Raw genomic sequence first — 23,816 nt, 5'->3', positions numbered from 1 at the left:
AGATGTTTGGTTGAATAAGGCAAACTAAGATCACAATTCAAGAATCTCAAGCAATATATATGAAGCTCAAGCGCAAATTCATGCAGGACACGAAAGTCGCAAGCCCCAGCCTTAGCCAGCTGACAGCCAGCTGACCGACCAGCTCCAGTCTCCGACCAACCACATCCGCGCTTCCAAATCAGGCGGTCCATTTAAACCAGCCGTCATTCACTGATCTCCCCTTCAACACTGCTGCATGCTCATCACTGCTGCCGGCAAGCTGCCACCACCACCCCAGCCTCCACCTGCTCATTCTGAGTCTAAAACGGAGCCCAATTTATCTAGCCGCTTTGACTCCATCCCGGGGGGGGTATGCATCGTGCTCCCCAGATCAACCTAGCATGCTGCTTGTCAATTCCGGGGAGCTCCCGGAGCGGAGCCTTCAGCGCCAAGTCTAACTGTATATCATTTGTCGCAATAAATGATTTAAGCAATGACGAGAGTGTTCCTGAATGAAATATATATATTTATATATCTCAAGCTATATATATATATATATATATATATATATATATATATATATATATATATATATATAGGGATTGGCTGCTGGACAGTCCCTTGAGCAGCAAAACACATTTGGAGGGCTGCCTTTTCATCAGATATGTCAAGAGGAGGAAAAAAAAAAACATCTTGACACAACAAACCTACTGTGTGTTCCAGTAGTCTCAACAGAGTAAAACATCACTTAAAAATAAGCCTGTTGTACATCAACATATGGGAAGGAGCTTTCAAGGGACTTCACCACTCAGCAAAGAGCCACGACCTTCCCAGCCAAGGTTAAAACAGCACTGTGGCCTCACAGATAATCTATCTACTGGAGCCCAGACCACGCATTAGTAAGACACAGGACAGAGTAGATGGAGCGAAGAGAAACAATGCAAGATTTTACAGCCAATTCACCATTTTTACTTCAAATTATTAGTGATAATGTTACCACTCATTACTATTCATTACTATTTGTTACTATTTCGACACTTCATTTATTGTGAAAGACTTGAAAAGATCGAAACCTGCAACAAATTGATCCTTCTCACAAGTTTTGCTTGTAGCAGAAGCCTGATAAATTAGAGTTCTTTTTAGTCATGGACTTCCTTTGTTGTCCAAAAACCTTTACAAACACATTTGTGAGCCACATTGTTGATATGTTCCTTTGTAAGGATAAACACAGGCACTGCAGATGATTTTGAATCAGTCAGCCTCTTGCCAGCACCACAAAGGCTGTAGTTCCTTTTAGCGTACAACTGAAATGAAATTGCATTTTGTTTCAGATTTTTTTTTTTTTTATGGATTTGTTTGTACATATTTGTTCTATACATAACATAACATGTGATCTCTTTGAAAGTTCAGGACAACGATGTTTGTGGCCAATGCCATTGAGGATTTAAGGAGTAAAACATTCAGATATCGATATATCAGCAGATATGTAAAAACATTTTTATAAATGATTCTTCAAATGTGGTTATCAATTGCTTGTGATAACAAAATGTAATGGAAGCAGGATATCTATATATTTTAGATTGTAAAAATAAATGTAATTGTCTTAAGTGACATGCACTGACTCGGATTTGTCTTCTCTGTGATCATTTCATGTTTTCAGTTTAGTTTTTCCAATTATTAGTAATAATTGAGGGGAAGGGAACATTTTTTTTTTTGATTGAGAGGAAATTAAAGCAACATTATAACTTCTTTTTTTTTCTTTTTGTGGACTGCGTTGAAAAAACATTTATTAAACGTGGAGAATTTTAACTTACTTTAGTTTGATATTGATGGGTTAGTACATATAGTGTTGCCCTGTTTATTTTTTTTATTTTACTTGCAAGTTCTACTGTAAAATTGCAAAATGTAGTAAAACCAAAACTCTGATTCACAGATGTGGTAGACAAAGGAGCTTTTTATTGTGAATCTTGTTTCTGGACATCTAAAAGTGGATATTAACTCGCGTTTAGTTTGTTGTTTGGAGTTCACTGAATAATTCATTGTTATTCATTATCTTCAAGTTGAGCCGGCAGGTATCTTTGAGGAGCACACAGACAGGTAAGTGAAAATAAATATTTTGTGTGTGTGTGTGTGTGTGTGTGTGTGTGTGTGTGTGTGTGTGTGTTTCTCTGTTGTTGTGAGAGTGACAGTACTAGAAAAACAACCAGATAACTGTGGTGGATTTGTGTCTGTAAACTGTTCTGCTGATCTTACAGTGAGGATGGTTTATATCGCTGCTATGGTTTTAAAGAGAAAAGACTTGTTTATGTGCTATGGGCTCTCCTTGATCCTGGAGTAATGTTAATGTTGTTGACGTTTGGCAGATTACTATGTGGACGTTTCTCATAGGTAGATTATAGTAATGTAGTAAGAGTTTGGCCTCAGCTGATGCAGCTGCACCTGTGGCCGGCAGGCAAATCTGAACTTTAGCCCATTATCCGAGGACACTACAGATAAGATGCACAGTTACTGTAATATCATACAGATAGATGAGAAAAATATTATAAACTCTATGTACTCAACAGTGAGTAGACAGCTGCTATCAACTCATAAATTACTATATGTGTACTGTATTTTAAACTGCTCATAAATCACATGCTATAATCTTGTGTTTTAAGCAGTGCAGTATTTTAAGCACATTATAAGTTACTAAACTGTACCACGAACAGTCTGGTGACAATTTAAAGGTGCAATATGTAAGAATTGGCCACCACTTGCACTCAAAACAAGCAGGGGGCAGCATGCCAGCAAACTAACAGCTGTCTGGCACTAGTGGTTCAGACTGGGAGCTCGGAGAGCCTGGGGAGTGTTGTAGTTGTTAATGTGGCTTTCACCTCTGACTCTTCACCAGTGCCATTTGCAACTTTTTGTCCGGCATATTCTCAACCAGAAGCAGCTATATAAGCGAAGGTGGCGTAAAACGCTGCCTCACCACAAAAACGATTCCTAAATCTGCAGTCCAGAGTCTTCTGTTTTAATGTTTTGACTGACAAATACAAACTACCACTACCTGGTGGTATGGAGAGGTATTTTTCTCTGGTGCTTGCGGTGTGTTCAAGTGCAGACGCAGCAGTCGCTCATCCTCGCTACGAGTACCAGTGTCGGTTTGATGTGTGGGCTCTTAGACCGACAATTCACTTCCTGTGCACCAATAAGATCCAAAGGGCACAAACAAATTTAAGTGAACTACGGATTAAATTTCCCCCCCAACACTTTCACTTACATCAGTCAATTATCACTTGGTGACAGTGCTTACACGTTTGTTTCTATTCATATCTTTACACCCTATACAGTCCAAACATAGGACTCCTGTTCCTCCGACAGTCAACACTCATTCAGCTGCTTCTTCACCTGCAGCTTTTCCAGCAATACAGTTCATCGGACAGCTTCCCCAGCTGTTGATCTCCCAGCTGTAAAACAACACATTTGTCTTCAGACGATGAAAGACTGTGATAAAACAGAAACTTCTCAAACCAGTCCGGTGGCACAATCTACTTCTCTGCCATTGATTTGTATGCTCAGTTTGTTGATGAAAATATGCCCCGATTCCACTGTGGATGCTTTTCAAAACATAAATCAAACAGAATCCTTTAATCGTTTCTAATCCATTTTGACATAATGTTGTCTGAAAACAGTACAAAGACATTATATTTAATGATTTATCTCATCAACTTTATTCATTTTTGTTTTTAAATATATGCTTATTTGGAATTTGAAGCCAGCAACATGTTTCAAATATTTTAGGCCAGGAACAACAACAAAAAAGTTTTGAAATGCTCCAAAAACACTTGTTTGGAACATTCTACAGGTAAACGGGTTCATTGGTAACAGGTGACAGTTCCATGATTGAGTGTGAAAGTGGCATCCATGAAGGCGAAGTTCACCACTCTGTGTAACACATGACTGTATAAAAGATATCACTGCTTGGTAAACACCGTTTGTTTACAATTGATTGCATTCCATCTTAACTTCCACTTAAACAGGATCTCAACTTTTTTTTTGAACTGGGAATTGTATTTACGTTTCTGGTTCATGGTTTTGTGAAAAGGGACGGTCTGCTGTGCTGTGAGTAGTTCGTGATGAGAGCTGGTGCTGCACTTAAGTCCGCTGCCAGACATAATTGGCTGAATACAGCCCCATTGTTAGCATTTCTATGAAACTCAGCAAGATTCTCCAAATGAAAACTGGTGCTGATATAGAGCCGTATTTTCAACATTTACTGTACAACTACAACACATAAACACCTGATCTACTGTGAGGACTGCAGCATTAGGACAGGGGTGGAACAATAAACATCTTGTTGGCGTTGGCAAAATTTTGAGGCATGCTTCTCACTCTCCTTCTGTCATGTTGAGACACATGAACTTTCTTTCTTTCTTTCTTCCTTTCTTTCTTTCTTTGGTTACATTAATAGTCCTACATAGTGCTGCTTTAATTGTCAACCTTAATGAATGCCCATTAGCTTGCCTCTCCTTTCTGTTTCTCTCTCCTCACTGTTTTCTCTCAACCAGCAACATTATCCGCTCTCTTCATCAGCAATGCATTTTAGAAAGTCACCAAAAAACACAACTTGGTGACCACCCAAGTATTATGATATGTGTGGGAAACACTGCCATATTTTAGATTTTCAAGTATGCTGTACTATTGTTTCAAAACTTTTTCAGCTTCACTATCTTTTAAACAAAAAAACAGAATGATGTTCTAATGCTCAGGAGAATTGCAAAGGGTTTGTGGAAACACTTTCAGGTAAATGTCTTATGACAGCTTTGGGATCATTTGTTTCTTCACTGGATCTGCACTGAGCCAAGTCTTATGCAGATGGGTTTCTGTTTGTTTTTTATGTTGCTGGTATGGTACAAAGTATGATTTCCACCTGAAGTCAATCCCGAGAAAGCCATACTTCAGGGGGAAATATTTCCAACTAATAGCCTTGTATCAAAGCTGGCTCTTGGTGAGTCATTCAGAATTCAGATGACTCAGAGGGTGAAACAAGGTGACTTGCCCAAGCTTTACTTTACTGTACTAACCCATTCCCTGTTCTCTAACAGGAGGATGCATCAGTTTACATCGTGCCATGGCACCAGATCATGTTTAACATGCATATAGAGCAGCAGCTCCAACTCACATTAACATATTAATAGCAAAAACAGACAAAATGCATACTCATTTTAAGTCACAAGTGTTTCCACATGGTGAAAAATGCAAAGCTGAGATTTAATGAGAGAGGTTTTATGCATGCACTTAGAGGTTTATTAACACCTATACAATCTGTCATCATACTTCATACTTCATGTCGCCTCCCTGTCTGTCATCAAATTGCCAGTGGAGTGTCAATCAGCTGGCTTATTAACAATGCTGATGAGGCAATGCAGAGATGTTTAAATTCTATAGTCTTCCTGTTGAGATGTGCTCACATGTTACAGTGCATTCGTTTAGCTATACTCACTGTTGCTTTCATGTTTTATGTTTTTTAAAGGAGACACGTGTTTTAAGAATCATTATTTTATTTTGGATTACTTAGGTAGGAATAGGTTTAAATGCTTCAAAGCTCAAAAAACACATTATGTTTTCTCACACTGTCCAGTTAGGGGCGGCTGTAGCTCAGTGGGTGGAGCTGGTGGACCAGTGATTGGAAGGTTGCTGGTTCGAATCCTGGCGACGAGCTGGCGACTCGCCCATCAAGTAACTGGATTTGGCCCCAGTAACCCCGCAACCCCCTTGAAAAAAAAAAGGGGCGATAAAGCAGTAACATTCCTGCCTGCCCTCCTAATACCCAGTCTACTCTGATTGGTCAGCTTACACATGACCAAGGCATAAATTATGCAAGTGACATAGTGTGATGTCCCAAAGTCACAGCATTAAAGAGTTTCAGGAGCAGTGTTATCTGTGGGAGAGAGGAACTTCTGTTGGTTCTCACTTTGACCTTTTTTCACTTTCAAGTTCTTTTACAGGCACAAGAAACCTATAAAACACTAAAGGAAAGGAAAAAACGAAAAAAGCATAATTGTTCCTGTGTATAGTGACAATAAAGACATATTCTTCTATTCTATTCTTTAGGTTAATAATGTACTTCATTATTATTACTTGTCATTGGTAACAGTTCAGAACAACTAATGAACCCTCTGGACCTGCTTCTCTGAGGTGAGGAGTATTCAGCTGGTTGCAGTCCTTTAATATCCAAACTCCTTAGTTTTTCTCTGCTCCCCTTGTCACAATAATTAGTGGTGTAGCAAATTATCATTTCAAAAGTGCATACATTAACAGATAATTGGTCCTAGTCTGTCACATTTAATTGTCCTTTTTAGAGATCTTGCAGCCTTGCACCTAACCCCTGGCTCTCTAAGAGTCTGTTTGAAAGTTACAAAACTCAACTTTCCATGCAAGCATTTCCACTTCTTTGATATAATGAAGAGAGAAGATTTTACAACATTAAATGCAATGCTAGTAAGTTGTCTTGCATTTCTGCTTCTCTCTACCATCATGTGAACGGATGATGCTCGTTCCTAATTACGTAGCCTGTCGAAATCAACGTGTTGTCAAATGACATCGCAACAACCTGGGGCACTTCAAGCTTAAATGAAACAATGGCATAGGTAGGCTTACGTTAAATAGGAGTAGTCACATCACAATCCATGCTTGTACAGGAGGGATGTAGCCTAAGACTTTTTCAGTCTATATGAAGACGTTATGGCTTGTGCATTTTTTTATAAAGCCTCAACTTACGAGTCAGCTTGCAGATTCAAGTGTCCAAGCACAGCACAGCAGCAAAGGTAGGCCAACCCTCAGAAGTATTCATCAGTGTACCTGGCCAAAGAGACCCACAGCATATGTGCTCTGCCATCTGCTGTGTCCCATGGTTCCCCCTGACAAACTTTTTATGGATTCACACTCGGAGCCACACTCAGCCCTAATGAGATCAGCATTCCTCGCATCAGTACAGTACAGTTCCGTCTTCTTCCCTGTCACATCATTTCATGACCAAAAGGCAACTTTAGATTCATCTAAGTTTCGCCAGCTTTTTTTTTTTTTTGGAGACACAATCCTACGCTTACTAGAGTGCTTTAGTCAGAATTTGTCATTTCCTTTTTATTTTGGGTCAATTTTAGGTCTACAACAACTCTTGACATCTTAAGATTTTAATCACCAATTAGTCTGAAAACACCCTCCAGAATGTTAAGTAAACATGGCTCAAGAATCTGCCTATTTTTCCTGCAAAACCCTGTTGTTGCCATCATGCATTTCATCTGCCATCCCATCCTCTCACTTTATCCAAGCTCTGAAAATGATCAGATTTATTGCTTCCCTGGTGCTCCAGGTGATACAAACATGACTAATGATTGCAAAAAATTGTTTTCTGGCCAATAAAAGACATCCCGTTGTCATCAATCATCTTGGTGATTGGGGATTTATCCATCCTCATTTAGCAAAGAAAGTCACTTATTTGAAGACAATGTGAGAAACAAGAAAACCTAAATGAAAACGAGTGACTTTGTTTTTAGTTTATTACATTTTGCTTCGCTTACTGTGGTATGGAGTGGCTCCCGTGACTTTGGTTGGTTTAACAGGATCGATCTTCAACCAGGCTGAACTGCACTCATATTATTTCACTTATATCCATTTCAAAATACACACTCCTATTTAGAGCCTGTGTTTCATGTCACCTCCTCAAACTTTTTGGTCAATTTCAAGTCAACAAAAATGTAAGACATCTTAAGATTTTAATCATCAATTAGTCTGAAAACACTTCCCAGATGTGTGAACAGGGTCCAAGTATCTGCCTATTTTTACTACCAAACCCTGTTGTCGCCATCTTGCATTTTATCTGCCATGCCATCCTCAGACTTTAGCCAAACTCTGAAAATGTTTGGATTAATAGCTTTACTGGCGCTCCAGGTGATACAGCCGTAACAAAAGAATGCAAGAAATGGTTTTTCTGAGTAATAAAAAACATCACTTATCTTGGTGATGTGGGATTTATCCACCTTGATTCAGCAAAGAAAAGCCATTTGCCGGAAGAAAATGCTTAAAAACAAGAAAACCTTTATGGAAACGAGTGAAATCAAGCAATTTGATTCCAATGCAATTTTGTTTTCTAAATTTGGCATCGCAAACTGTGGTATGAAGTGACTCCTTTGATGTTTGCTTACCTACTAGTTCGTTAGTATAGCTCAACGAAAATGAAAAAGGTTGTATAATCCCATTCCCTGCCTTGCCAGATAGTTACCAGGATCGGTCTTCAACGAGGCTGAGCTGCACACCGATTATTTTATTTATTTCCAATCCAAAATACATGTGTTTTAATCACAATGTGGTCATCAATTAGTCAGAAAACACTTTCCAGAATATGAAATAAACAGGGTCCCAATATCAGAAATCTACCCCCCTGGTGCCCCCATGTTTGCCCCTACAGTGGACTAAACATGGCTAAGTGCCCTCTCTTCACTATAATTATGTCACATCTTTCTGTGACTCCCCTCCTCTTATACACGTGGCTCCCTGCCTCTCAAACATCCTGAGTCTGCCAGTGCTGTTCATCATATAGACAGCTTCTGTACACCTTTTTTCGATTCTCACTGGAAGGTACTCCTGATAAACATCTCGTTGTAAAGTCTGCCATTTCGGCTGAAATCCACAGCCTGGACACAAACACAAAGCAGCCTGAATTTTAAAACACTATTGCAGCAGAGAGGAAGCAAATTAATGACGCCGGCTAACTGCAGACATATGCCTCGGCAGGCTAAGTGCGAACAAATGCACGACCAGATGAATTCATGAATTAGTCCGTCTGTGAGGGAGTAAGTGGGCGGATAATATTACTGTATGTATTAATGAATGTGCTAGTTGCATTCTGGCTTCGCGAGCATCACATCTAGGAATGTTGCACTGTAAGGGTCTCATTATATTTGACCCTAACAGATTAAGTGTGCTCACGCCTTTCACCTCCTTGTTAGATCTAAATCAAGAGGTTAGCCAGAGGTTGGTGTAAATCACAATTCTATGCAACACTCATTATATTAGCTCAATGTCATATGCTTTCAGACATTCAGGGTGCTTAATGTATGTAGTTTGGGTGTAGCAGACATTCATAAATTTTCTCTTTCACCCCTCAGACTGTATAGCACACTCGCACATGCCCTCCGAATGATGGATAATCAGACTTCGACAAGGAAACTACATCATATCCTGAGGAGCCGCTCTGCTTGAGGATGAAATGAAATCCATACGAACATCAGCATGGATCTATAAATCTGTGTATTCTGCACAGTCTTTCCTTCGTTCTTTTAATAACGTCTCTAGAGGGTTTTGTGTACAGAGTAGCCAAGTTTCTCGCTCAAGTTAGAACTTGCATCAATCAAAACTGAATGACATTATTCCTATCACATTTTGGGTCATGTCAGAAGTCATAATGAAAGGCCTGCTTGCGTTTTAAATAACTGGGGGATGCTGATACAGAGGAGTATATGTCCTTGGGTGAATGAGGACAGGTTCAAAAGGAAATGAATTCTCACTGACATAAAACAGTCTACAATAACAGCAGCGCAGTACAATGGCATGATGGTATTCTTCATCCTCGGGAGAGTCAGCGTGAAGGGAAAAGGGACAGGAATAAAGATGTTGGAACAGTTTCATACTCCTAGCAAATGTGTCACTATATTTTTTTTCCCCCCCAAATATGTCAAGATATTCCACTGCAACATGCCATATGCAAGGCTGTGTGCACGATAAAACAGTCACGGCTTGACTCAACGGGACGCTGTTTCATATTGAAATATTTTTAAATGTGCGGTAAAAAAAAAAAAGAAATGTCTTTGAGGAGTGCAATATAAATGCACAACTGCCCTCTGTCACCGCAGAAAAAATATTTTTAAGAGGCTTTGAAGAAAGTGTTGAGTGAGGAATAGGTTTTCTAAACAATATATTTTGTTTGCAAGTCAATCGTTCCCAAAACTAGGCCTCGCTGTGACACTGGAACATAAAACCGCCTCTGAAGCTGCAGCTGATACCTCCTGCTTTGGGTTCAAAGACGATGATTCTGGGTTTTTCTCACACAGGGGTGTTCAAAGTGATTACACCCCACTTGAGCTGAACACATTATTAGATTAATGATTACCTGATCTTGCATAATTAATCGGGAACCATTTTGATTCGGGTTAGCGATTGATTACAGTTGTTGGCATTTAATAAAAAAAGAGAAAAAACAAGAAGCTGTTTCTGGTCAATGCACTGAGCCTCCATCAGTGGGTTTGTTTCAATCATGGCGTTGGCAATGGTGGCACATGCAGATGAAGCGACTGCTAGCACCTTCAAATTTCTTTTGCCACATTTTTGTTATTTAAGCTTATTTTTGGAGCTTACTTGCTGAAATACGTATTGCCTATGGCAGATATGCATCCACCAGCATTAGACCAGAAAGCACAGGTTTTGGATTAAGAGCAGCAGACACTGACACGACATCTGGCTAATGTCTGGTCACAGGACAAGAACAAATGGGACTCTCTGATGCTGACCGAGCAACGGGTAAACCAAAAACAGTTGTTTCCACATCTGTATAGAGACCTGTCTCCAACTTAACATCCTGGTTCAAACTGTTGCACTCAACTGATGAACCATGTTCAGAGCAGACAGAGCGCAGGACGAGGAGAGGCAGACTGCCAACTGCATTGTCATTCATCCTGGTCCAAACATGTTTCAAGCTTCAGAGGCCAAACATAAACAAGTTTCTGACACCTGTTCTGGAAACAAAGACACTTTTAAACCTGGCCCGCTTCCTTCGCTGGTGACTGTATCCAGGGTTTTAGCCGGTCAGTGATGATTCTCCCTACTCACTTGAGCAAGTCGACTATCCAGCTATAGGGCAGCCTTCCTGAACCAGCCCCCTCCCAAACACCCTATTGCCATCCATCATGATGTTTCAGTGTGGACATCATCATTGATCAATTTGCAACCCATTTCTGCTAAACCACGGGGAAGTTCAAACTGGGCGTTTCTTTATGTTGCAACTTTATACATTTTTCTTAGGTTGAATGATCTGTTTCTCTCTCACAACGCTGTTCTTATGCTCTGCTTAGGTTTAAGCACAAAAAAACACTTGGTTAGGGTAAGAAAAACATCACAGTATGGCTTAAAAATTTTGGTCACCACGACCATGGAAGGAGATGGACCAACTTCCTGTATAAAACAGCCAATCGTGGTTGCCACAAATACAGATGGAAAAAAAAACATCTGTCGCCTTACATGCCGCAAGAATGGCTCGAAATATCCCTAAGTGTCCAGTTGTGTGACTCAAACTCCAGCTGGCCATTTGGCAGCCTCATTGTCTCTAATAATGCCACCTCCCAATGTGTCAGCATATAAAGCATATAATGTGAACTTGATACGCCAAGTTTGCCACAGATGTCAACCTAAGCATCTGTGGTTTGAAGGAACATTGGCTGCTGAAAGTATATGCTGGATACTGGGCTGCAATTTGGTAGACGTCGCCCAACCTTCACTCTGATATCTGATCGACTGTCCCTGTCAGGTTCAGTCAATGAGCAAACCTCCAGCTTGATTTGCTCCTTGAGCTCTGGAAAATGTGTGATGTGAATTATTTGCTATTTCTAACAGACCAAATGATTCATTGAGAAAATATTCGGTAGATGAATATATAGTAAAGATAATGTTTCAGCCCTACAGTATACTGTACAGTGAGAATGTCCCCTGCATGTAAAAAAAACAAAACAGCTAAGACTGGACTCATCCGTATAAATCTTTGCCAAGAAGATAAATATACAACCCAAGAAGTACAACATGTTTGACCTCGAGGGTAATAGCCGTGGAATATTCATGGACCGTACCCTTCTGCAAAGTGCAGCAATATCATTACAGCCGAGATTAATGTATGGATTTCCCTAACACTATGTGCAGCACATTTAGGAATGACAAGCGCGGCATAATCAGCACATGTAGCACTATGCCACCGCTTTGATATTTATTGAGGAGTACCTAATAAAAAAGTCTTGCGGAGGCACTTGGAGCCGGTTGTGGATATTCGATCCACATGGGCAGCACGCCTAGAAGCCCCTGAGAACGAGGCGAGAGCAGACAAGCCACTCTCTTCTGCGTCAGCCTGCTAAGTGGAGCATGGCAGAGGACTGCACTACAGGTAGCAGCTGGTGGCTGTTCGGAGCCCTGCAGGGCCTTGAGACCGGCACTGATCATTACCTTTCACTCAGCATTTACAGCTTAGTTTACCCACACTGGCCATTATTAGCCCTGATACCTTGTTACAGTGTTAGTGTCCCCCAGTCAGCAGAGTGCTTAACTGAGAGCTGAGAGGACACAAGTGAACTGCGCGACAACGGCTCGCTCAAACACACCACGCCGGTAGTGTCCTCAGGAGCGGTGTAATGGCAAACATCCTCTCCAGTTGCACATCATGTCTAGTCAGACGTTGTCAACAAAACAGGAGTGGCAGACGCGCAGCTAAAGATAGATCCAACGACAGCAACGAGGCATTTGAGGGGGGCTTTGTTTCACGGTGGCTAGGTTTTGACAGGCAGATGAGGTGTCGGGGAAAAGCACCGGCTATACGTCACAGCCAAAAGCTACAGATTTGATCCACATGTCAATAGAGAAGCGCACGTTGATCCTGCGGATTGTTTTTCTGAAAGTCAGCGAGGAACCGACGGGCAGATAATTTTTTTCCAACTACTGGAAAGTGTATAAACAATGCTGAAAAATAAAATAAATAAATCAGACGAGGCAGTCAGGCATCAAGTAAGAGATATGTGCCAGAAATGTCTGAATAACAACACCAGTCATCTGATAATCTCACAGAGCAGCACAACTCTGGTGGCATTTTTGGATTTGGGATTTGCGGGCGAGAAAAATGTGACAGTCAGTATCACAATTTATCCAGAAGTGACACCTCTAAACTGCCTTCCACTTCGATGTGGGGACATGAAAAAGTCCATTTTGAGCTTGAACAGTAGATTTTCACTGCATCCGTTAAATTTAGTTGAAATAGAGAGAGATGTAACCAACCAAAAGGAGCTATATGCTATTTTTGTAACAAATCAAGCTTGCGGCAGTCAGCATATGTCGTCTATACTGGTCAAAATGTATTTTAAAGAAAAAGAAAAAGGATCAGCAGTGGAAACGTGTTTATGCCGGCTTCTTAAATGAGGAATGAAAAAAAAAGTGCCTTCTCAATGGCTCCAGGTTAGAATTTAATTGGACAGTTGTTGACAGGAACTAATAGATCAAAATAACATCTATTCAATCTCTGGTTGACAGCGGGAGCACTCATTCTTTCACATTTCAAATGATTCTTAAACCATTAGGGAGCTATTGCCATGTCGTCTCAGGAGAATCACTTCAATCCATTTCCTTGTTTTTCACAGTCGATTTATCTCAAATGAGTTTTCGCAAACATTAATCCTTCATGGCTGTGTTCACGGCATCACTCCTCCACTAACCTATATGATTACAGCTGCTTATCAACGCTGTGAACAAAGCACGCTGGGCTTACAGTATTTGGTCACACTTCAATGGGCTACGGTACTGTCTCTTTCATGTGCCTCTAAAGCTTTGTTGCTATATTGAAGCAAATTGAATGTAACTTAAAATGAATTACGATTTCCTTTTTCATAGAATGTGCTCTGTTAATTAGCAAAAACAAACAGAATCTTTAATAACTGCCCAACTGGCAACCAGAATCTCATCTGGTTTTAAACAGTGCAGGCTGTTTTAACATTACAGCGACCGAGGGGTTATGAGCAGCACAAAAGTTGGATATAAACCCGGCTGCAGGCCAAAAAACTGAATAAACACCAAGTTTGGGTCACAGACAGGATTAGGGTTTAGAAATATTAACCACAAGCTACTTCTGCTGTTAAAAAAACAGTAACCTCCCCCCGAAGACGTGAGTTTTCAAAAAGAAAACCCAAACACGTCAAAATTCACATCTGAAGATATCGGACTTTTGGGAGCTTAAACGGAGAATATTTCTGTGTAGACTGAAGGCTGACAGGATCAAATAACTTGGGTTTTGGACTGTAGCTTCATGGAGGCTGTATAACTGACATGGCCATGCTGCGAATATTAAATGATGAATTAAAGCAAAAAAAAAAAAAAAAATGCCAAAAGAATAGATAATGTACTCGTGAAGAAATTACGGAAAATGGGAGAAAATATTGTCAACACTTGTAAAGCACCTGTTTCTTTCTTGAGTGTAAATAAATTGGTTTTGGAAGCAAGTGAAGGAAAGATGCAATATATTTTTTATTCTGTTTGTTTGCAGGATGCATAGCAATGAGGAAATGTATCTACTTGTTTGTCACCATTATTTTATTATAATTGTGGTAATATGTAATCACTTTAGTTGAAAATACACAAAAAACAAATAAGGATTATTTCATGATCACGGAATTTGAATAAATAGCTGTTTTGATATCATGCTGTCTATGTAATGTTTTGGGGGGATATGTACTAAAGTTAGCATGCTAACCAGCTAGCCCCGGCCTATCCCATTTTAGTGGTGGAAACACTAACTCTCTCCTGGTTTCTGAGCTCTGGAGCTAACTGCATGGCTAACTGAGCTAACTATCCCAGGGCAGCTACAGTTAGCAGTAGTAAGCTGTTACTCTCGTGGTCCTAACCCTAACCCTGACTCTAACTCCATGCAGGACGTCCAGGAGGCTAAATTCGATTTAGGGCGAACTCACAGTTGGACCAGTTGCTCCATGTTGTGCCTCCCCGACTTTTCTGTGGCTCATTTTGTGTTGTTTTGTTCATAGACGACCCTCTCACATTCTGGGATACCTTGATTATGCAAGGCAGCGTAATACACGATTATACCTTACGTCCACATTGCGCACCCGCACTTGTGCTCTTGCATGAGCAACCGTAGCACACCTCTTCCAACCACACCAGGATCAAGGAAGTGTACTGAGCGCTCACAGTAGTCAAACAAACTGGACTTTGGCGGTCAAATGTGCCAGCCAATGAGAGCGTACACTCCTCTCCTTTCTCCCACTTTCCTCCTGTTCTACCATCCTCAATTAGCTCTCTAAGCCAGTCTTATCATGCATCTATTTGTTAGGAGCAATTACAGCCTACAGTCTAGAAGAATTCACATCAGCTTTCCAGTATTTGTAAGCGTTTCATCCTCGCTGTAACACAATACAAGCAGGCAGTTTTGCGTCGTCAGTGCGAAAATAATCCATGCTGCCTGTGCATCCTAATCCGCTCTCTAACTCCTAATCGTTTCTTTTCACCGCAAATCAGCCCACAAACAACTTGGCTTGTGTCACTCCCATGTCATGTCTCTGTGTGTGCATTCTGTAATGTGTGACCCCCCCCGTCACCGATCAGTCATGTAGTATTCAAAAGCTCTACAACAAGACAGAAAGTTGTGTAGCGTGGCCGAGGCCAAACAGATTCATAGCTCGGTAGTAGTAATATTATCATGCAGGCGAAAGTTGTCAACAAACCTTTGTAATATTATGTCTTAATATTAATCAATCAGCAGCAGGATATAGCTCGGTAGCAAAGCCAATACAAATGTTACATTATAAGCCGGTTGTTGCTGCCGTCTGGTAATACAGAGGTGTCTGCTGCTGTACCACTGCGGATTGCCGAGCAGCTTCTTTCCTCGGGATGTGAGAATCCTCAAGTCATCCTCAGCACTACACCATAAGAAAAATAGCTGCAATTTCATGACTTACAAAATGATTTCGCGGGGAATCCTACCTGGTGGCAGGACTATCAGGAATAACTACATAGGAATAGCTTCTCGTCCTCTCGCTCATCTTGTTTGCTTATGTAGATCAAATCAGGGTTCACGCTTAAGCATCTGGGATTTTGTGATGGTATGTTTTTTTCTTTTTTTGTGTATTTTGTTGGTTTTTTTAAGCAGCAGACCCCTTTAAGGAATAACTCGAGGCATACACTGAGTGTGTGATGTTGGCAGACATGTTGTCAAGAGAAAGACAGAGTGCGTGTGCAACAATGAGTATGAAGTTCACAGTAACGTTAGCCGTAAACTTGCAGTGTGTGTGTAAAGTCAGGCTGTTTGTCTGAAAATAAATGCTTCAACTCAAGTTCTTTTGTCTCACTTGTCACCATCCCATTAGGGTAGAGAAGAAAGTTTAGCCCCAGAGTATGGCTATAACTTATGACTAAACCCATTCTCTCTTGAAGATCCAATTTGTGAGTCAGCTGATTTTGCTCGTCAAATACTGACACTTTGGAATTGTAGGTATGGCCAGCTGACGAGTTGGGAATGAGGCTCAAAAGGCTACTTTCTTTTAAAAATTTGACCTTTAGGTTGAGACAAAAAAGAGACATTTTAAGAGACAGTTATTAAAGTCTGATGGTCCTCCTTGTTTAAATATTCATGGCTACTATAATGACATTAAATTCATAGCTATGGAAACATTTTACATTTATCAATTTGAGATCAACACGCAAAACAACAATCTAGATAAAGTGAAACTCTCGCCAGAACGCAACCGAGGCTTTATTTGTGATTGAATATCACAAATATTCAAACCTGAGTCAAACCTGTCGAGTGCGACCTAACAGGAAGGCTTGAGGAGCCGTCTACCATTACTCTCCTGCCTGTTAGGTCGCACTCGGGGATCGTCACTTTTTGTCTGCCATGACGGCGGCGCGCCAAGATGCTACTGCTAATGTGAGTTGTCCAAAAACCTTCTTTTTAGTAAACTCTGTGTACACAAACAATGCTCTCAATGCTCGTGTTCATGTGTAGAGACCCTGGTGATACTACGAAAAGTACTAGAAAAGTTTCATGTTGTGTCGAGCCTTCTTAGTGTTTTAAAAAAACACTCCATTGAAAATTAGCTTGCCCGAAAATGAAACTATGGTTAATCTTAAAAGTGCCTCTTTCGTTGTAATTATGCTTTGACAAGAAGGTTTTAGTCATATTCAATCACAAATAAAGCCTCGGTTGCTTTCTGGCGAGAGTTTCACTTCAATATGCTTAATCATGACATATAGGTGTGGTTGGTTGCAAGTGCCAGCAGCGAAAGCAAACAACCTGCCATTAGATTTAGATTCAAGCATTTCTAAACTCTGACAGGGGCTCAGAAGAATACTACTTGGCATCCCCGTTATGAGGCTGAGCACTCTCCTCTTAAAACGAGTGAGAAAAGGAAGGGAGGGGCCACAAATACAGGAATCTCACATGTGAACTTAAGAAAACGGCTCGGCATAAATGTTTGTGCTCATGTAGAATCCCAAGAAAAAAAACGAATACGAAAATAATTTTTCAGGGCCCGTCATGCAGAAGTATTGTGTGGGGGTTATTAGTCTGTACAAGTGTACCGAATACACCTCCACACTCCATACAATATCATACACAACCTGGTTTAATGGTGAATTAAATCAATTAAATCTCATCAAGTTAAAATGAGGCGCAAAAGTCTAATAAATAAATAAAAATCATCACATCACCCTTCCTTAAGCTTTTTGACATGCTTCAAGTGTTTTGTTGTTCTGCCTCCATTGCTGCAACCCTGAAACAATTGCAGGACACAATATTTCCTGCAGCTCTTAGCGGGAACACCCGCAGAGAAAGCCCATCATGAGGCCATTTTGGCATTCATAAGCATGATTGATGACACAGAGATGGAGGCAGAGTTTGAGAAATCCCCTCTGCAGCCGGAAAAATGATGATTGTTTGGATTCCTCTCCCCTGATAGTGCCCCCCCTCTGCGTCTCAGTAGGACACATTCACATTACATTATGGAGCCCGATGCTGTCTCAAACACTGGTGCCACCATGGACAAACTCAAACAATAACTATCAATCCCAGATGTCCAATTATCTGCAAATATATCACAAATATTTTTATGTTGGAAAAAGGAAGCGTGAAAGCATAAACACACCAGAAACCCATTAAACGCCCTCAGGACTTCCTTGGCAGATCTGCCGCCACATGTGTGACAGACAGGAAGGTCACAATGATCTGACAATACATCACAGCGATACTGCCGTATGCTGGAGGGGCTAACAAAGTCACCTGGCCATTCCCCTCTCTAGGCACTCCCATTTAGCGCTTTTTAATCCTCCCCATCCCATTTCATGACAGTGGAGAACCTGTGCGCATTACACGCTTCAGCAGAGATCGTTTGCCTCAGTGTGCAGGCGGCCAAGTATCACATAAAATATCAGCACCGTTATTTCTGTCCCATCTCCATCTCCTGGCTGGGAGTAAACAGAGCTGGACGTCAAATGATAGCACAGAATATGACATGCTAAGAAGTTCCCATTGAATCCAGAAGTCTGCTGCATGACTCACTTTCCATATCTTGCCGTCTTGTCTCAGACGTCGAGTTGAAACTGAGACAGCGGGGGACATGACGGGGTGCAAGTCAGATCTTTAACCAGAGGAGGAAGAAGCGGACTTTAAAGGCTGGGGTTTTCCAGATTTAGAAAATAAAATTGATTTAAATAAAGTCTTCTGTGTTGAGGGAGTTGCTCTGGGCATTATTTTTGGGCACGCGAACAGTCAAAGACTTTAAGAGCAAACCTCAAGTTCATGCCCCCGTGTCTTCACCTCGTAGCTGTTGACAGCCTCCAGCCGCGGCCTGGTCAGCAGGCAGACGCATCGCCTAAGACTTGTGGAATTACTGCACCGACTGAGCCTTTAGGCTTTGGATCATAACAGCATTTCTGTCAATAACACTGACTCCACTGCTGTCATTCCAACTGACCTGTTTCCTTCTGTTTGACCAAACACAACAACAAAAAAGTCTGGGCTCCATAAGCTTTCCATGAAAATCATACTGTAGCAGTGCTTGAGCATTCTAAGTAGTGCTGAACACAAAACTCATGGAAAATCACCCCGCTGTTCTTTCGGTTTTGCATATTTCTAATGGCTACAATGAGTGCCTCATACTGGCCATAAAGCCTACCATAGTTTCGTTACTCGAAAGGCAAAACTGAGTGTAAATGTAGAATTTAACTGCAGTAGGATGGAATTAACTTTAGACAGATAATGTAAGTCACATAATTTTGTGTATAACATGGTCTCTGATGGCATCTTACATCAAAGGCTGCAAGGGCACATACACATCCATCAGTCAGCCCAATTTGATGTTGGAGGCTCTGCATATTCCATATAATGACAGTGATTTCAAGAAACCCAACAGCAAAGAGCAGTAATTTTACATGAATGTATGTAGAAACATCATTTCCCAGGGCGGACCAGTGGCATGAAGGCAGACGTGTTCGCCAGATCATCAGAGTTAATCGAGTGAGATGGCAGCTGTAAGTCTGACTACAATAAGCTATAGGGGGAAGCTTAAAGAGCCACGCTGCACCGAGTCCTGATCAACAAGTAGTGAATATTAACTCCAGTGTAATGCAATCACTGAAGAGGCTCGCCGTCTGCCACATGGACGCTTTTAACCCCTCCAGTGCCGCCTCCTAAACGGCCGATATTACAAACCCGCTGCATGAAAATAATTAATATGAAGGCCGCAGGAAGGTGCAGTGCTGCGTTTGTTTTGAAATGCTCAAACAAGTACAGTATATCGAAATGCAATGAAATGGATGAAATGTTCAAAGTACTGAGATGATTTCAATTAGAGACACACTGTGTTAATTCAACGACAATTCAGAGCAGACAGTTTACGTTTCTGCAAACCAGGGATAGAAAAATTCAAATTTGTACCCGTCATAGCACGAAACCACTGGATATTTCTAACAAGAATCGAATGTTGATAACTTTTTAAGCAGTAAACCACTGGAATCTTTTAACAAGAGACCGCTGTTTGACACTGCGATTATACATTTTTAAGCATGAAACCACTGGATATCTTAAACTTCAGACCACTGTTCCACAAAAATAATTCAGTACAGGCAATGTATGGAATGGAAGTTAACATTTCTGCATGAATAGGTTCAAATTGGGACCTGTCATATCATGAAACCGATGGACATTTATTTAACTCAGTGTTTATACTAGCACAAAACCACTGGAGGTTTTTATGAGAGACAACTGTTTGAGCATGAATTCCTGGATTTTTTTCCTGGAAAAAAAAAAATTATACCACTGGATATTTTTAACAAGAGACCACTGTTTAACAATGCATGTAATGTTTAAAGCATGAAGCAATTGCATATTTTGAACAAACTTTTTGCATTTGCATATTTGCATTGAACCAAAAGATAAAACACTAAATGTCTCAAGCATTTTTTCAATTATAAGTGGACTCAGTGGAATTAGTGAATCAATCTAAAATCCACTCCAAATTATTAAACTTCAGAGTTTGAACAGCTCAGCAGTGTTTTTTGCTCAGATAATTATTTCCTTTTTGTAGATTTTAAATGAACGCATCTCCACTGTCAGGTTGAATGCTGTGAGAGGCGTTATATTGCAGCCTGAAGGACATGCCCATCATCACTGTGCGAATATGCTGAGCTGTTGATAATGTCTCTCCAGTAGACATGTAAGGTTATGACTCTTTCAAAGACCAGATCAAAAGACAATTATTCAGGATGGCATCATTCGCAGATGCGAGAGATTGAATTTTTCACTCATTTGGGAGATTAGCTGTGATGTCAGAGTCACGGATCCAAAGGATTTAATCAGTTGGTTATTCAGCCCATCTCTGAACAGGTGTGCCTGTTATCAAATATGCAGGCTTTTACTTGTGCCAGATTTCCTGCTTTACAGAGAGAATCACTGGCACTGAAGCATAACAATGACCCGGAGAGACGACTCAGCTGGGGCACCACGAAAAAAAAGAAAAAATCCCCACCTATTAACACACCTAATTATTTTTCACCAGCTTCAGATTAAAATAATAACAATACAGTACATGACTTCAGAGGATCATCATTTTACTAATTGTGTGAAATCAAATAACTGAACACAATACAATTTCTTCATTGACTGACATGTAAAATATTGCAGTGAAGTAATTTTGACTGAGGTCATTTTAATTAAAATGATCGGAGCTGCTCAAACAGAATGTATAAATATCCATGTCACAGTTAATTAATAGATTTACATCCAGTTATGGGGGAAACAGAGGTGTTTTCAAACTCATAGGCTATTCATTTTCATTGTAAAATCATCCGTTTGATCATTTTCTCCACTAGCTGATGAATTGTTTGGTCTATGAAACTGGAGAAAATGGTGAAAAAAAGTGTTTCAACCTGAATATATTGAGTTGAATCTCTGGAGAGGTGTGAAGAAACCAGAAGATATTCATGTTTAAGAAACTGGAATCAGATACTTGTGATACACTTAGACAAACCGATCAATCGATCGCTGACAATTAATTTAATAGTCGACAGCTTATCGGTCAAAGCTCTGTAGAGCCGGTGGAGGATCCAGCTAAACGTTAGCATACCATTATCATTTTGCATGCATGATTCATTCTATAAGGGCTCTGGCGTCACAGGACACATATGCAAACAGGCCTGGATGTGCCATTCATTCAATAAGGTATTTAAAATAATTGCTCCTGGGGGTAATGACTGAGGTTATGCAGAATGACTGACTCGTAGTTATGGACTGCTGCTGCTGCTGCTGCTGAGCCCCTGCAGGAGCCAGCAGTTCCACTTCACCTTCTCACTTCATTTTCGCAGGACAGGAGTTAATCTGCAGAGTTGACCATTCATTATCTCTGCTTGGTTGGCACAGTCGGAGACCTCTGCCGGACGCACGCAGACACATCTCTTGCCACAGCTGCCTGAGGGGGACTCATTTTTTTTTTCTCTCTCTCTCTACATTCACTATGCTGGCTGATGGTATATTGTTATCGCTGCATGAATACACGATCAGCAAACCGGTTCACGTAAACTGATAGCCTCGAGGTTGTGTGTTCAAATGCGGGTTTGGACTTGTCTCCCCCCCCTCCCTGATAACAGCAGGCCTGTCACTTCACTGAGCAGGGGAGTTGGGTGCAGGAGGGCAGCTCATCCAGCAGGTCACAGGACGATCTTAATAATTAATGCTTCTCCTGTTTGAAAGTTTGCTTGCTCAGTCTGACACTTGCGCAACTTTGTGTGCGTGACAGGTGGTTGATGCGTCTGATGCAGTCCCAGGAATGACTCTGCATCATGCATCAGCTGCATGGATTTCTTTTAACTTTAAAATATTATTTCACAGAAGCCTTTATTTTATAATAATTATTATTATATTGTACTATAGTATGTGAATTTGACGGGTCCACGATTACCTGGGATCTCCTGAAGAGGAACATGTGCGAAGCTGAAGCCCCTCGCGGTACAAGCCTCCCTCACCTCGCTGCAATTCCGCGCCTTAAAATCTGCCCTCGCCGCCACAGACAGCACGGAAAAAGTGCAAATGATGGTCTCTAGTCTCAGCATTGTTCACTTCTGAGAGGGGTCCTTTGCTGTTGAGGGGTCTCTGCGGTATCCTGGCTCGCAAAACTCCCCTGCGGCAGATCCGCAGGTACTTAAAGCAAAACAAAAAATAAATAAAAAAAATAAATAAAATAAAAAATTGGTTGCAACTCAGCTGTTGGTGTCTACCAACACATTTCCCCGAAGCAGAGCGAAGAAAAAAAAGAAAAGAAAGTAAAGTCCCCCCGGCGCCGCAGAAGAGAGAAGAGGGCTGCAAGCATGGAGGTGCCACATGAATCCGGCGGTGCGTCTCTCTCCCCGCGTTGCGCGCTGACTCAACTTCGCTCCGCAGACTGGAGCCTCTGCTGGCTGCCTGAGCTGAGCTGAGCTGGAGACGCTGTGTGGAGGGGAGCGCTCCGTGGGCACGTTACATATACTGGCGAGGCAAAGCGGGACACAAAATGTGGAGTGGAATCCAGCCTCGGTGGGGGCTGCAGGCTGGGGCCTATACCGATTACAGATGTGGTGGACATAAATGGCAACGAGTGCAAATCGTATAGGTTACCGTGTGTCCACCGGTGCGTGACTCATGGTGATGCACGAATTTACGCACGGTGTATCATTCCAGCAACAAATGATCAGTCAGCATGGTAACAGAGCCTACATTAAGGACTGTTAATTCACAGTAACTTCATACAGTAATCATTCGTTGATATGCGACCACATTAGATGGATTCTTTATACTTCATAGGAACACTGTTCAGTTTAGGAGAAGAAATTCAAACTCAGAATTGTAAAATTTTTTATACAAACTCAGAAAAACCTATTTTCTTCTAAGTGAACAAAGAAGCTGTTCTCAGAGGAAAATAAGGATCAGAGAACAGAAAGTTGGCAGGGTCCGCCACATATAAACAAAGTGGAATATTGTTGTCCTTTAAGGTCAGTTTGTGTATTCAGTTTATTCAGTCATGAAAAGCAAAGATAGTTCATTTATTTAGTTTGTTTACGCATGCAAAAATCGGTCAATGAAGATCTTTCTCTCCTGATTACAATGCATTTTCCAAAACGACACAGCGCACCTTTAAAGTTTATTTCAGTCAAATGCCTCTGCCATTTATTTGAGACATGGGGGCTCCAGGGGGGTGCGGTGACTTCAAGTCAACCGGTGCTAGTGGTATTTTTAAACACACTGACAACCTCGGGCTAACAGGAGGTACTTTTTTTATTATTAGACCTGTGTAGTAAGGAAAGGAAAGATGCAATCAAACCAAAACAATTTATGTTGACAAATTGTGATTTTGCCCATGTTCCATCCCTTTCAAGTTGTATAACACATGTGGTAAAAGAAAAAAGTACCACTGGGTCGTACAGCAATATGTAACAGTTCAATCAGATAAAAATAGATCAATAAATAAATAGGGTTAGAGGTATAAACTGGATATCATATGAAACAAATCAGGTTTTAAAAT

General features: G+C 41.0%; 1 protein-coding gene across 2 annotated transcripts in view; it reads right to left on the bottom strand.

The window, feature by feature from the left end:
• Positions 1 to 22,757, bottom strand: part of LOC115588337 (glypican-6-like) — a 117,969-nt gene extending 95,212 nt beyond the window's left edge. For both annotated transcript variants that reach the window (XM_030428875.1, XM_030428876.1), the window contains exon 1: positions 22,221 to 22,757. In XM_030428875.1, coding sequence (XP_030284735.1) covers positions 22,221 to 22,371 — 151 coding nt within the window. In that variant the 5' untranslated portion in view covers positions 22,372 to 22,757. The remainder of the gene's footprint in view (positions 1 to 22,220) is intronic.
• Between the last annotated feature and the right edge of the window lie 1,059 nt (positions 22,758 to 23,816).

The sequence above is a fragment of the Sparus aurata genome, chromosome 9 (genome assembly GCF_900880675.1).
Source record: "Sparus aurata chromosome 9, fSpaAur1.1, whole genome shotgun sequence".
In the NCBI taxonomy this organism is placed as follows: domain Eukaryota; kingdom Metazoa; phylum Chordata; class Actinopteri; order Spariformes; family Sparidae; genus Sparus; species Sparus aurata.
This window is presented reverse-complemented; position numbering and strand designations above follow the sequence as displayed.